The sequence below is a fragment of the Stegostoma tigrinum genome, chromosome 36 (assembly GCF_030684315.1).
Source record: "Stegostoma tigrinum isolate sSteTig4 chromosome 36, sSteTig4.hap1, whole genome shotgun sequence".
Lineage (NCBI taxonomy): Eukaryota > Metazoa > Chordata > Chondrichthyes > Orectolobiformes > Stegostomatidae > Stegostoma > Stegostoma tigrinum.
The window spans coordinates 26,300,088-26,312,423 of record NC_081389.1 but is presented as its reverse complement, the minus strand read 5'-3'; the positions used below and the strand labels follow the sequence as shown (position 1 = coordinate 26,312,423).

General features: G+C 41.9%; 1 protein-coding gene across 2 annotated transcripts in view; it reads right to left on the bottom strand.

The window, feature by feature from the left end:
* Positions 1–270: 270 nt before the first annotated feature.
* Positions 271–12,336, bottom strand: part of mtmr10 (myotubularin related protein 10) — a 30,045-nt gene continuing 17,979 nt past the window's right edge. Inside the window, exons 7-16 of one of the 2 annotated variants that reach the window (XM_048520547.2) lie at positions 11,229–11,379; positions 10,913–11,000; positions 10,304–10,392; positions 9,713–9,843; positions 8,372–8,441; positions 7,112–7,182; positions 5,999–6,171; positions 5,439–5,609; positions 4,708–4,887; positions 271–4,138 (exon numbers count right to left, since the gene is read on the bottom strand). In XM_048520547.2, the coding sequence (XP_048376504.1) occupies positions 3,542–4,138; positions 4,708–4,887; positions 5,439–5,609; positions 5,999–6,171; positions 7,112–7,182; positions 8,372–8,441; positions 9,713–9,843; positions 10,304–10,392; positions 10,913–11,000; positions 11,229–11,379 (1,721 nt within the window). In that variant the 3' untranslated portion in view covers positions 271–3,541. The remainder of the gene's footprint in view (positions 4,139–4,707; positions 4,888–5,438; positions 5,610–5,998; positions 6,172–7,111; positions 7,183–8,371; positions 8,442–9,712; positions 9,844–10,303; positions 10,393–10,912; positions 11,001–11,228; positions 11,380–12,336) is intronic. The other variant, XM_048520548.2, reaches the window with a different exon arrangement.

The window sequence follows — 12,336 nt, the reverse complement described above, 5'->3', positions numbered from 1 at the left end:
GAAGCAAACTATTAGCTTTACCACAAAATTTTGCTCCTCTTGCAAAAAAAAGCTGTTAGATCTCAACCAAGATTATGCAGTTTGTGGCAATAATACCTTTCTTTAAAGATTACCAATGATTATGTAAACTGGAGTTTCGTAAAGTGAGGTGCATTGAAGTATTTAATCAGCCAAGATCATACTAAGTGGTGGAGCAGTTTATATTTCTCTTTTCATAGAGACTAGTCTGCATCTTTAAAAATGAGGCTGAGAGTCAGCAAGCTGGGGAACATTTACACCAAATTATTTATTGCTTTATTTGAGGCACACAGGATGAACAAGTACAGGTTTGCAAATACATAATGCACATGGTGCATAGCAGCTAACACCCAGCCCTCCCCTCCTAGCTCCAGCTGACAGCAACACCTGCTAAACCTGGAATTAAATAAAAACAGGTGCTGAATAAATAGCAGTACACAGGTATAACCAAACAAAGAAAAGCAATACATTGCACATTCCAACCCATTTGTGATGCAAACAAAAAACAGATCTTGTATTGGATACCTTTGCTATTACTAAAAGGCAAAAAAGGATTTGAATCAGTCATTCTACTTGCTGAGGATCGGTGCAGTTTCTTGTTTGATAATTTTTAGCTTTAAGGGTTTGTTTTAGATCAAAGCATTATGAACAATTCCCTTGTTTAAAAGACCCGGATTCTGGAGTCTGAAACACTAAGTCAAAAAGTGTAAAAGAACAAATTATATTTGTTGCAGAAGCTTAAATATTAACATTCCCTATTGAGGGGTTTCTGTCCATTTTGCAGCATTTGCTGTTAAATATTAAGCAGATTTCTGGTTACCTGAGTCCATACACACTCGCCTGGTACAGAATGCTCAAATCAGACATGTTATGTATAGGACTGTGTTAGAAACAAGGATACAAAATCAGTCACATCAAATAACGTACCCCTGCCTGATTTAAAACAAGACTGGGAAATGTGCATAGCAACATCATTTGTCAACCAGGAAAGAGACTAACCAGAGAACACAACACAGCACGGCACTAGATTTAAACTCCAAGTCAGACTAGAAAGTAGCTCAGTGGGATTTTAAAAAATAGAATTATTTTCTAAAATACGAAGACAAAAAGGTAAACAAGTTCAGACGTTCAGGTCCAAACCTGCACATCCGTTAATGCCCGGCCAGTGCATTATCTACTGGATATCAGGAAAGATGGGGAAAATCTTTGCCCCATTGTATTACAGGTGGTGAGTTTTCCATCATTAGGTTCTTAATTCTGGGAATGAAATCCTTGAGAAGTCTAAGGGCATTTAAAGGACTTTTAGGTAAGCAAATGAATATTGCAAGGAATGGAGGGATATGGACCAAGGGCAGGCCAAAGGGGTTAGTTTCATTTGGTGTCACATTCAGCACAACACTGTTGGCCAAAGGGCCTGTCCCTAAGCTGCACAGTTCTGTGTAACATAATATCGCTAGCTACTGAACCACACTTGTAATTCTTCACTATGGCTCAGCTGAGTTGTTAACAAGAGCCATTAGACAGTGATGAAATATTTGTCCAACAATGTTTCTGCTTGCTCAGTTTGAAAGCTGGTAGGTCTAAAACAGATTCAAATCAATAGAGAAAAAGTGCAAATTGTGGAAATACACAGCAAGTCACCAAACATCTGAAAGCAGACATACGTTAAATGTGTCAGAATAGTCCCATTTCAGACTGAAGTTGAAACTCACCCAATACATTAACTTACACTGAACTTCCATTAAACAACAGACCTGCAGGATAAATGGCACTTTTCATTTCCTTTAATGTTTTCTTAATTCCCTACCTCTAGATTACACTCAAACAAGGCACTGCTAGGCAAGATGGCAAAGGCCACCTTCTCCCCACCCTCACAACAAAAAAGTAAAACTTGTGCAATTTAAGCTAGAGGGTAGCCAATGGGAATCTGCAAGATCCAGAATTCATTCCACACTGGAGACATATGGAAGTGACAACTCATTGATACAGGATAAGCTTTCAGATCCTTCCTCACAGTCTTATCAGGTCAGATTCTACAGCTTTCCCACTTAGCATTTTGTGTAGATAACACATCTTTAGATGAATGACAATTGGGCAGGTTCAAGTTATCTTTACTGAGGGTAACTGTGAATGCAGACACCCATTAATCTCAAATTTTCTTCTGGCAAAAAAAAACTGTCCAGCCACTTGGAATCTTAATTCACAATTTAAAATTAAACAAGTCATTTCAGATCAAACTTGATAGCAGTGCAGCGTTTTACTGCGTTATGGCGACCTCGTTCTTCATAGGAATTGTAAAAACTAGCCAATTTCCTGTGAGTTCAGAATTTCAGCCCACTCCAAATTGTTAGATGTTCAGTTTCTATCAGGCATCTATGGACAGTTGCCATGGCAGTACATTTATGTCAGGCTCCCCACACACATGGCCCCAATGTGTCACCAGAAAATATAGCTGCTTTATGTGATTACAACAGAGTTAGGTATAAATTAATCACAGTTCAAAAACAACATCCAGCACTTAGTGGAGAGGAATTTTGCCAAAAAGATTATATATATATATTACTGAACCACACAAACCACAAGGTTACAGTTCCCACCATCAGGCAGTTTTAAGCCCTCAGTTCTCTTGTTGCAGGCATTAGCACTCTCTGCTGCTCCATCCAACAACTGCTTTAGGGGTGGCAGCTAACAATAGAATTGCAACTGTTTGAAATTTCACATGTGGAAATATGCTGCCAATCAATTATAAAAATGTTTGAGATAAATGATCTTAGAGCTGAGGTCTGCCTATATCCAGTGGTTTGTCCAGAGACTGCAGTGCAAGAGCCAGCACCATCAGGAACTGTATCCCAGTGACAGCCAGCACTGTCAGCCTAATGGAACTTATTTCTCCATCACAGGATCATGGTCAACCCCAAGGTCCCAATACTCACCTTGTTGCCAGCCAAATTCAAAGCTGGTCAGAAATTCTCTTTTTAAAATGTACAAAAAATAATTTATTCTGGAAAAGTATTCCTTAAAATTATTGGAATTTTTAAAAACTCTTTAGGCACAGTTGGCCATTAAGGTAAAAGTGCTGAGGAACACTTTAAGGCACCCAGTGACATTACAATTAGTGCAATGTTTCTGCTGTCACATCGTCAAGATATGTCAGGGTCATACTGCTGGCAGAGTTTCAGCTCATCAGACTGGTCCCAGAGGTAAATCACCAGTGTCTAATCCACTGTCACCACCCAGTAGAAGGACTTCGAACAAAGAGTAGGCAACGAGTGGCAGCTTATGGTTGCAATTATTTTGATGAAACACCAAAAGGTTTCTTCAACATAAAATGTGTTTCAAAAACCCTCTTGGAGCTGTGATGCATTTACATTGAGTGCTTACCCTCTTAAAAAAATCTGTGCAAATTTCTATTATTTTGCATATCTATTACTTGTCAGTGTCAGACAGCAGTGTTCAGTTTGATTCGGTTTGGCTTTTAGCCTTTGCTGGGATGCCAATGCCTCACTTCCCACTCCAAGGGTCTTCAATCATCATTGGCCAGGGTTTCTGTAGAAGGCCAAGTTTTGGCAGCAGTAAGCAAAAATTTGCTTAATGGAGTTCCCAGAATGCTTCGTCGACAGAGATTCCCAACAGGGGAGAAAGGGAAAGAAGAGGAGAAATAGTCAAATGTTCCAGGTGCTTCACTGAAATCTTTGGTCTGGAAATACATTCTATGACAGTAAGAGTTGGGAAAGCTGGATAGGCAAGGGTCACTCCAATACTGGCGAAGACGCTGCTGGAGAGTTTCAATGTCATCCGCCAACATAGAGATCTTGTGAAATGCAGAGATAAATCCTCCATTGGTAATCTGTGCCTCAGGGATCCAGCGTAAATAACACTGCTTCCAGAGCTGGGTATGTGCACTGCTGAGATGAGGCAAGATGATACCATGCAAGTCCAGGGGCTTTGAGAACCAGTCCCTGAAGTAACGTTCCATATTGCGATCATGGCTCTCATTAAGCTGCACTAAATCAGTGCTTGGTCTTTGAATTGAGTTTCGACGTGGGAAAATGTTGTGCTGGTCACTAAGCTTTCCATTCTTCATCGTGTATACTGAATAGATGGAGGACGATGAATTCTTCTGGGAAGAAATAAGGAGTAAAATGAACAAGCTGCTTCTGCAGTCTCCATTATTCACAGTACAGTGATGGACAACAATATCATAGTCAGCCCCTCTAATCTCTTACTATATTCCGATTCTTCCAGGGGATCGCCTTCTGCAACTTTCGAGAACTCACTACACAACTCGCTTCCTTAAAAGTCTTAAAATCAAGGCATATTACTGTCTTCTTCCTACAATTTACAAGCATTAATGCACAAGCAAGGCTCCACTTTGTCTGCATCTTGGATGTATTCCAGCCCAGGCCTGGTCCTATAGAACGGCCCTATGATGTTTTTACTCTTAGCAGACGTCAACTATAAACATTACTGAGTGAGGAACTTGAGTTCTTGGGACTAAAGCTAACCTGATAATATTTATGCTAACAGCTGGGTCGGACCATCTCACGTTGCCAACATTGTAGAGATCCATCCCACTCTGGTTTATCAGATAGAGGGCAGTATGGAGCTGACAGTAATTATCCATAAATCTCAAGATAATATTTAAAAGCAAATAGTCAAGCTACAGTGGCTGATCTCAGGCTCACGTACCTTTGCTCTTTTGAAGGATTTGACTGTTCCATTTTGCACACAAGTCATGCTTTTGCCAATGTACAGAGGATTATTGAACAGCGTCAGATCTTTAGCTGTAAACTGAAGAAACCAGTTCCAGACAGGGGGTAGTTCAATACCTTTCCCTTTACAGTGCAGGTTCCCATTGGTGGCAAAGTCCTGTAGTTAGAGGGAGAAGGCAATTCAATTAAAATTAAATTTAAGTCACCAGTATAGCATTATAGATACGGTCATTTGGTACATATTGTTCAGTGATTATACAAACTTAAGAGAATCATTCCACAGTCAGCAACGTGGAGAACAGGGCAAACTTTATCCCATTAATCCACAATGAGAAAAGGGAGGGAACTATACAACAACTGTCAGGAACTAGAGGAGAGGTCAAATTACCTCAGTCAGCAACTGAACACCAGTTAGCAAGTTGAGAAGGCAAGCTGCATCCCCACAGTCAGCAATTTCAGGCACTGTACCCCAACAGTCAATAACTTGAGAACAGTGCAAACAGGACTCCAGTCGGCATCTTGAGAAGGAGACTGTAACCCAGTAACCAGCAACTGGAAAAGGGAACTGCACTCCAACAGTCAACAATTTGAGAAGAGGTCAATCTGTACCCTACAGAAACTTGAGAAGAGGATAAAACTGTACCCCAACTGTTATCATCAACTTAAGGAGAGGGAAAACCATAACCAGTCAGTAACTTGTCGACCCACCTGACTCTGTTGCATCCGCTGATATGGGCTGTTGAAAAGGAAGGTTCCAAACAGGGGAATCCTCAAGCTATCGTATAAGACAGTCAGGTAGGTCTCAGTGAATTCGAATGCGGCTGGAAACTGTTGCAGTAGCTGCCACACACAGTCCAGAAACAGCAGGAACAGAGGAGACTTGAGTACCAAGAAAAACAGTTTTAGCTTCAATACGTAAATACCTAAACTAAGACATCACAGCAAGATACCTCACTCCCCAGGTTCAAACAGTGCAGGCATGTTTCTTTAGAGCAGCCAAAAGAATTAGCAAAATTTCTAAACAGTATTAGTAAGATGTTAAGGCAGCCAGAGAGAGAGTTTCCCATCTGAACCCAAATCAAAACAACCCCAAGACACACTACTTAAAATGTAATTATTGACAATAGGGCAGGGTTAAAGCTGCTGAAATTAGGTGGTGGTGGTTTAGCTCACAGACTGACCACCTCCCAGCACAGCTCTACTGCACAACGCTGTATCACTAAATACAAGTTCTAATTTTAATATAATGAGTGCAAGGTAATCCTCACCTCTTGTTTCTCAGATTCTCCAAGATGGTTACAACGATCCAAGAAGCGGTAACCAGCCACAACCCACTCCTTCTGAATTAGGCTTTGAAATCCCAGCATTGTACGATAATGAGGGTCCAACATAACCTGCATCACTGAGGCTATCACACAGCTCAGATCTCTTCCTTCCTCCTCTGAAGAAGGAATACACAGTCAATATCCACTGAAATGCAGCAGGGAATTCAGAGCAGCTGAGAGAAGACATGCAGCTTCTCTCGTAAGATTCTAATACTTAGTTATTCCTTTCTGCTGGTAGATCCAATTTCTATCTCTAAGACAAGTGTTAAGCCCTTCCAAACTGGTCTGACATTCAACATGATCATGGCTGATGCAGTTGTGGCCTCAACTCCACTTGCCTGTTCATACCAATAACCACAGATCCCTTGTTGACCTCAAATCCGTTTTCAAGACCATGTTAGACATTTATTGATCTTGCTCCCACTTCTCTAAGGAAGGAAATTCCAGACTAATCACCCCCAAAGAGAAAAAAATCCTCAGTCTTAAATCCTTAATTTTTAAACTTTGCCCCCCTTTTTAGATTTTAGATTCACCAGTTACTGAATTACCCTACCAAGTTGCAGTTACATAACTGTCAGGCCACCCTAGAGACATTAAGGATGAATGGTCAGTCCTCAGTAAGGGGCTCACCTTTGACCCCTCCAAACATCAACAAATACCGGTCAAGTTTGGACATTGAGCAGTTTTTCCCGCTACCTTTGCCTCCATGCTTACTTCTTTAACAGTGAGCTTAACCCTCCCTTTACTGACCCCATCTCCCACCTCCAATACAAGCCGCCCTCCGGACACCACCCCAAATCCTCCTACCCTCCCTCAACCTCTTCATCTCCAACTGCCGATTTCTGACGAAGGGACTAGGCCCGAAACGTCAACTTTTCTGCTCCTAAGATGCTGCTTGGCCTGCTGCGTTCATCCAGCTCTACACCTTGGTATCTCTAAGCTACTTCCTCCTTTGCTACAAGTGGAAAAGCAGAAACTGAACACTAATGCATTCAGGATAGGGCTTGTACTAGCACAAAGATTTATTATTAATCACATAGAAAAGTCAATACCCACCCTGAATGATGACAGAAATGTTCTCACTGTACATCCACTGTGCGAGTTCTGCAGAGTGTTTCAAGAACAGTCTATGAAGATAGAAAGAAAACATTGAGTGTGCACTCAAAAGCAGTATTTCCACGTGTTCCTTCTCTTCCATTCCTGACAACACTTGCCTACAATTGATATAATTCTATGGGTTCCTTTCGGTGTTGTGGCACAGCTTGGCACAGGCACTGATACCACAGTGGGGCACAGCTTTGATAGGCACTATGGGATCCTTAAAGGACTTGACATGGTGAACGATGGAAGGATATTTCCCCTCACTTTTACTGGCTCCAACCCTGCCTATCTCCCCTCCACCTATCTTCTCCTTTATCCATCTTCTATCCGCCTCCCCGTCTCTCCCTATTTATTTCAGAATCCCCTTTCTCTCTCCCTCCACCCCCCCACCAAAAATTCTGAAGAAGGGTTAGACCCGAAATGTCAGCCTTCCTGCTCCTCTGATGCTGCTTGGCCTGCTGTGCTCATCCAGCTCTACACCTTGTTATCTCAGATTCTCCAGCACCTGCAGTTCCTACTATCTGTAGGACCAGCAGGTACAGTCTCAGAATAATGAGTGGCAATTTAAAATTGAGACAAGGAGGAATTTCTTCTCTCAGCGGGTTAGGAGTCTTTGGAATTCCTTACCACAGAGCACTGTGGGGCAGAGTCCTTTTGTACATTTAAGGCTGAAACAAATATTGATCAGTTGGGGAAAGCACAGGAAAATGGACATGAGGAATGTCAATCAGCCAAGATCCTAATGAATGGCACAACATGCTCGAGATCCAAACAGCCTATTCCTGTTCCTGTTTCGTAGTCTTATCAGCAAAGTTTCAACCAGACACTGACCTCTGCGCTGGCATCCAGTCGCTGAGGGCACCTGCCCCATGCTGCGGTCCAATTGCTGAGGATATTGAATTGGCATTGGTACAGGTTCTGCAAGCATAAAGCCAAGCTACGCTTATGAGTACTGTGGTGTTGACTTGTGCTAGAATCCGACTGCCATATGCAGGGACACTGAGCTAAGATACAGTTCAGCCATGTTCCAACTACATAGCTGAATGGCTTTACATACCAAAATGTTTCAAGATCTGCACACACTGCTGGATTGAAAAAAATCTCAGGTGCTCAAAGTTGAACTGCAGACTTTGACTAAACACAATAACTACAGAAACCAGAAATATGCTTGTGTGGGTTTCTCTTCTCGCTCTGTCCCTTGCTCTATGTTCTTACCTGACATATTCTAGCCACCGAGTGTTTTCCAATAAGGACAGCCACTTCTCATCTGTTTCTTCAAATAAATCTACAGTGAGGCAGAACACATTCACGTGATTATTTGCTGCTTAACCCAAAGGTCGATAACTGCTTGCAAATGTTTGGAAGCAGGGCATTCTTTAGCAATGAAACTGTGGGCATCTAACTCAATTCAACCTTGGAGCTCAAGGTGTATTCACTGCATACAATTAATCACCTCTCAGTTAAATGTTGATAAAATCATTGGCAGGAGGGGAACTGAGTTTATGAGATAGATCAAAGAAATAAAGCAAGACTACAAAACCATGGTAGTAGATTCGCCAACTTTAGGTACATTTAAGTAGTCATTGGATAAGCATATGGACGTACATGGAATAGCGTAGGTTAGATGGGCTTGAGATCGGTATGACAGGTCGGCACAACATCGAGGACCGAAGGGCCTGTACTGTGCTGTAATCTTCTATGTTCTATGTTCCATGTTGAGAGGACTGCATAAGTTGATCAGAACGCTTGGTCACAAAGCTCAAATTTTGCGAAAGTCTTTTAAAGATGGAAAAGCTTTTGGGTGAGGGGGAGCAAAGGGTTCGGAAGGTGAGGAAGAGTTTAACAAGAGTGGAGTCTGGGGAAAAGAAAAAATAGGAAATGCAGTATCAGCCTAGATTGGAAAAAGGGAACAGACACAAGGTAGGAAAACGTACTCAGTGGATTTGAAAATGAAGACGATTATAAATGGGGTGATCGGAAGCCCACGTAGATCCATGATTATTGAAGTATGAACAAAGTGCTAGAGAAATTCAGCAGTTCTGACAGCATCTGAAGAGAAAGAATTACAGTTAACGTTACAAACCCAATAAGGCTACTTCAGAACTTTCGCTCTCTCCACAGACACTGCCATTCCTGTTGAGTTTCACCAAAACTATTTTCTCATTTCATATCTCAAGCATGTGCAATACTTTGCTTTGATCATTATACAGGACGGATTTATCAGTTTTTTTTTGCAGGTGGATCGACAGGAACGACAGAGACAGAGATGGGAGATGGTAACCAGCAGGTTTCCTTGCCTAAGTTTCACCTACAGCAATCAGATTCAGAGTGATGAATCCATCATCAATGTGCAGGCTCAGGAATCAACAGCTTCCCTAAACCAAACAGTGAGGCAGTACCACACCCATAGTCTCAAAAACAAGGAAGCGAAGTGACACACAAACAAATCCCCTGCCCCAAACAATCACACAAAAAATGCAGAGTACTTATGAAATCTGGTCAGTAAAACACATGAATAAGAAACACGATGTTGGAAAGTCCTTAATCGCACCTCACCATTAATGCACAGTTGCTTGAGTCTCATCAATGCTGCCTGCACCTCTGATATATTCGGTAAGCTCTTATCCAAATCAGATTTAAATACCTCACTCTTGTCTGGATGACTCTGTGCTATTGCCTTAAGGATCCTAGTTAAAGAAGGGAGAATAGTTAATCATACTGTATCATAATCATAATCATACAATAGTTAATCCTCTGGTCAGGACAGACAAAATGCATTTATTTCCCAACCAGTAGCTATTCCTGCTACATTCCAAAAATAATACTGCCACCCCAGAGAGAGTCAGCACCTTCAGGATCTGTACCCAGTGAGAGTCAGTGTTGTCTACTTGTACATGGATGTAACCTTTTATCTGACAAAAAAAACTGCAGAAGCACACCAAAATCTGAAATTCCATGAAACTCTGACTCAGTTCTGAGGGACTGTGCTTGAAACCTAAGCAAACGAGTATGCAAAAGTTCAGGAAAAACCAATGAAGAAGCAGACGTTGTGATTATCGTTGACCTATTGAAATAATTGTGTGTCATGTTGAAAACTGAACAATGTGTGCTGCTCTGTATATATAGAGCGGATTACTATCTCCTCACCTTGTGTTGTGCTTTCTCAGCTTTGGCCCAGGTTTAATGTTGGCCATTCTCACCAGGGCACTACCAGTCCAGTGATGCCAGCACCACATCTGCAAAAGAATTTGACAAAGCTTGGTCAATCACAATCCTACTCATTCAAGATGTGGAGCACTCTCAAAACACATTAATTGCACAAACTGTAAACTACATTCATTGTCATATGAAAAGTTCTCCTGCTTTTAGAGGTTTGACATTTCTGTTGCTTTACGAATGGAAAGCAGAAGGAACTATTTGTTGCCAGACCTGCTAGCAATTTCAGTTTTTTTTTAGATCTTCATTCCAGGTGATCCCTCCAGCTCTCCCTAGAGGCTTCCCATGGACTAAATGCCTGCATCAAAGTACATTTTATCAAAGCAATCTTCATATTTCAGGTCTGAATTTTCCAAGTCTCACTAACCTCTCGGTCTGATCAGTGCACATTAATCTGCAGTATAAGTAAAGATGAAGGAGTTCACTCCCTGATACAATGCGCTGTGTTCCACACTCATTCTAACTGGAGGTCTGGACGCTACTAACATGTTCACCTTCTGTAAAACAAAGGCATGTGAGCCACGAACAGTGAGCACCCACCGGGATTCGGTCACCGTTGAAAGAAGGAACCAACTGTTTCAAGTCTTCGTCCGCCAGAGAAGATGGAACAATAAAGTACTCTGGAAGGCTACAAATCACAATTAAATGAACATAATAGAATGGCTCACATCAAAGCATTTGTTTCTCTAAACACCGCAATGACATCAGTAAAAGAAGATAACCCAGATTATCACTCATTCTCCCTGACTCTCAGCACCTCATTAAATTGTGCTCTTTAAATCACAGTGAAATATAATCACATTACACATTGACACACTTTTCAATGCCACAATCAGTGTTTCTGAAGTTTGCCTACCTAGTGGAAGTGGCATAGTGCTCATTGACAGAACTAACTCTCCACTCTGAAGCCCCTGTCCGCTTTATCTCCCTATCCCAGTCAGAGTAGGTTTCAAACAGTGAGGTCTGTAGTCCATATGCTTCTGAGTCTGTTCCATTCACCTTGTCAACTAAGAGATAAAGATCAGGGTTTACAGATTTTTTACATCAGAAACAGGAGTCTGCAACAGTAATTAAGCATCAATATCACATCAAGCCATTCCCTTACCAGCGCCCCACACACTGTAGTTTTACAGAAAAGTTCTCTTGATAAGAGGGAGTTGCTCTTTTGCTGCAGAGCCGATGTTGGAAGTGACCACACTTTGAAGTACATGGCAACAAATCTACCATCAGTGGTGGGAAACTACTGGAACAAATTCTGAGGGACAGAATTAATCTTAACTTTGAGGGGCAAGGATTAATCAAGGAGAATCAGCATGGCTTTGGGAAAGGAAAATCATGCCTGACAGATTTGATTGATTTCATGGAGGTGGTGACTGGATGCATGGTTGAGGGTCTTGCAGTGTACGTCAGCTACGTGGACTTTGGTAATGCTTTTAACAAGGACCCGCATGACAGAGGGGTCAAGGCGGCAAGAGCCCATAGAATCTGGGGAAATTTGCAAATTGGATCCAAAATTGGTTTACTGGGCATTGGCCAAAGGGTGTTTTTGTGACTGGTAGTCCATGTCCAGTGTTGTGGACTGGTGCCAGGGGTTTGGCGCCAAGTCCTTTGATGTCTTGTACTGTACATAAGCGATCTGGCACAAATGCAAGAAATTCGACTGGTAAGTTTCCAATGCCACGAAAGTGTGGTAAATAGTAAGCTGGAAAGCCTTGGACCAAAGGACGTTATGGATTGGCTGGTCAGATGGGCTGAACAGAGGCAAACAGAATTTAATCATGACAAGTGTGAGGTGATGCATTTGGGAGAGCTAACAGAGTAACAGAACATACAATGAATGGTAGGTTCCTAAGAAAGGATCAGGAGGACACTGGTGTGCACGTCCATTGATCCTTCAAGGTGCCAGGGCAAGTGGATAAGGTGGTTAAGGAGGCATATGGTAGATTTGTCCTTATTGGACAAGG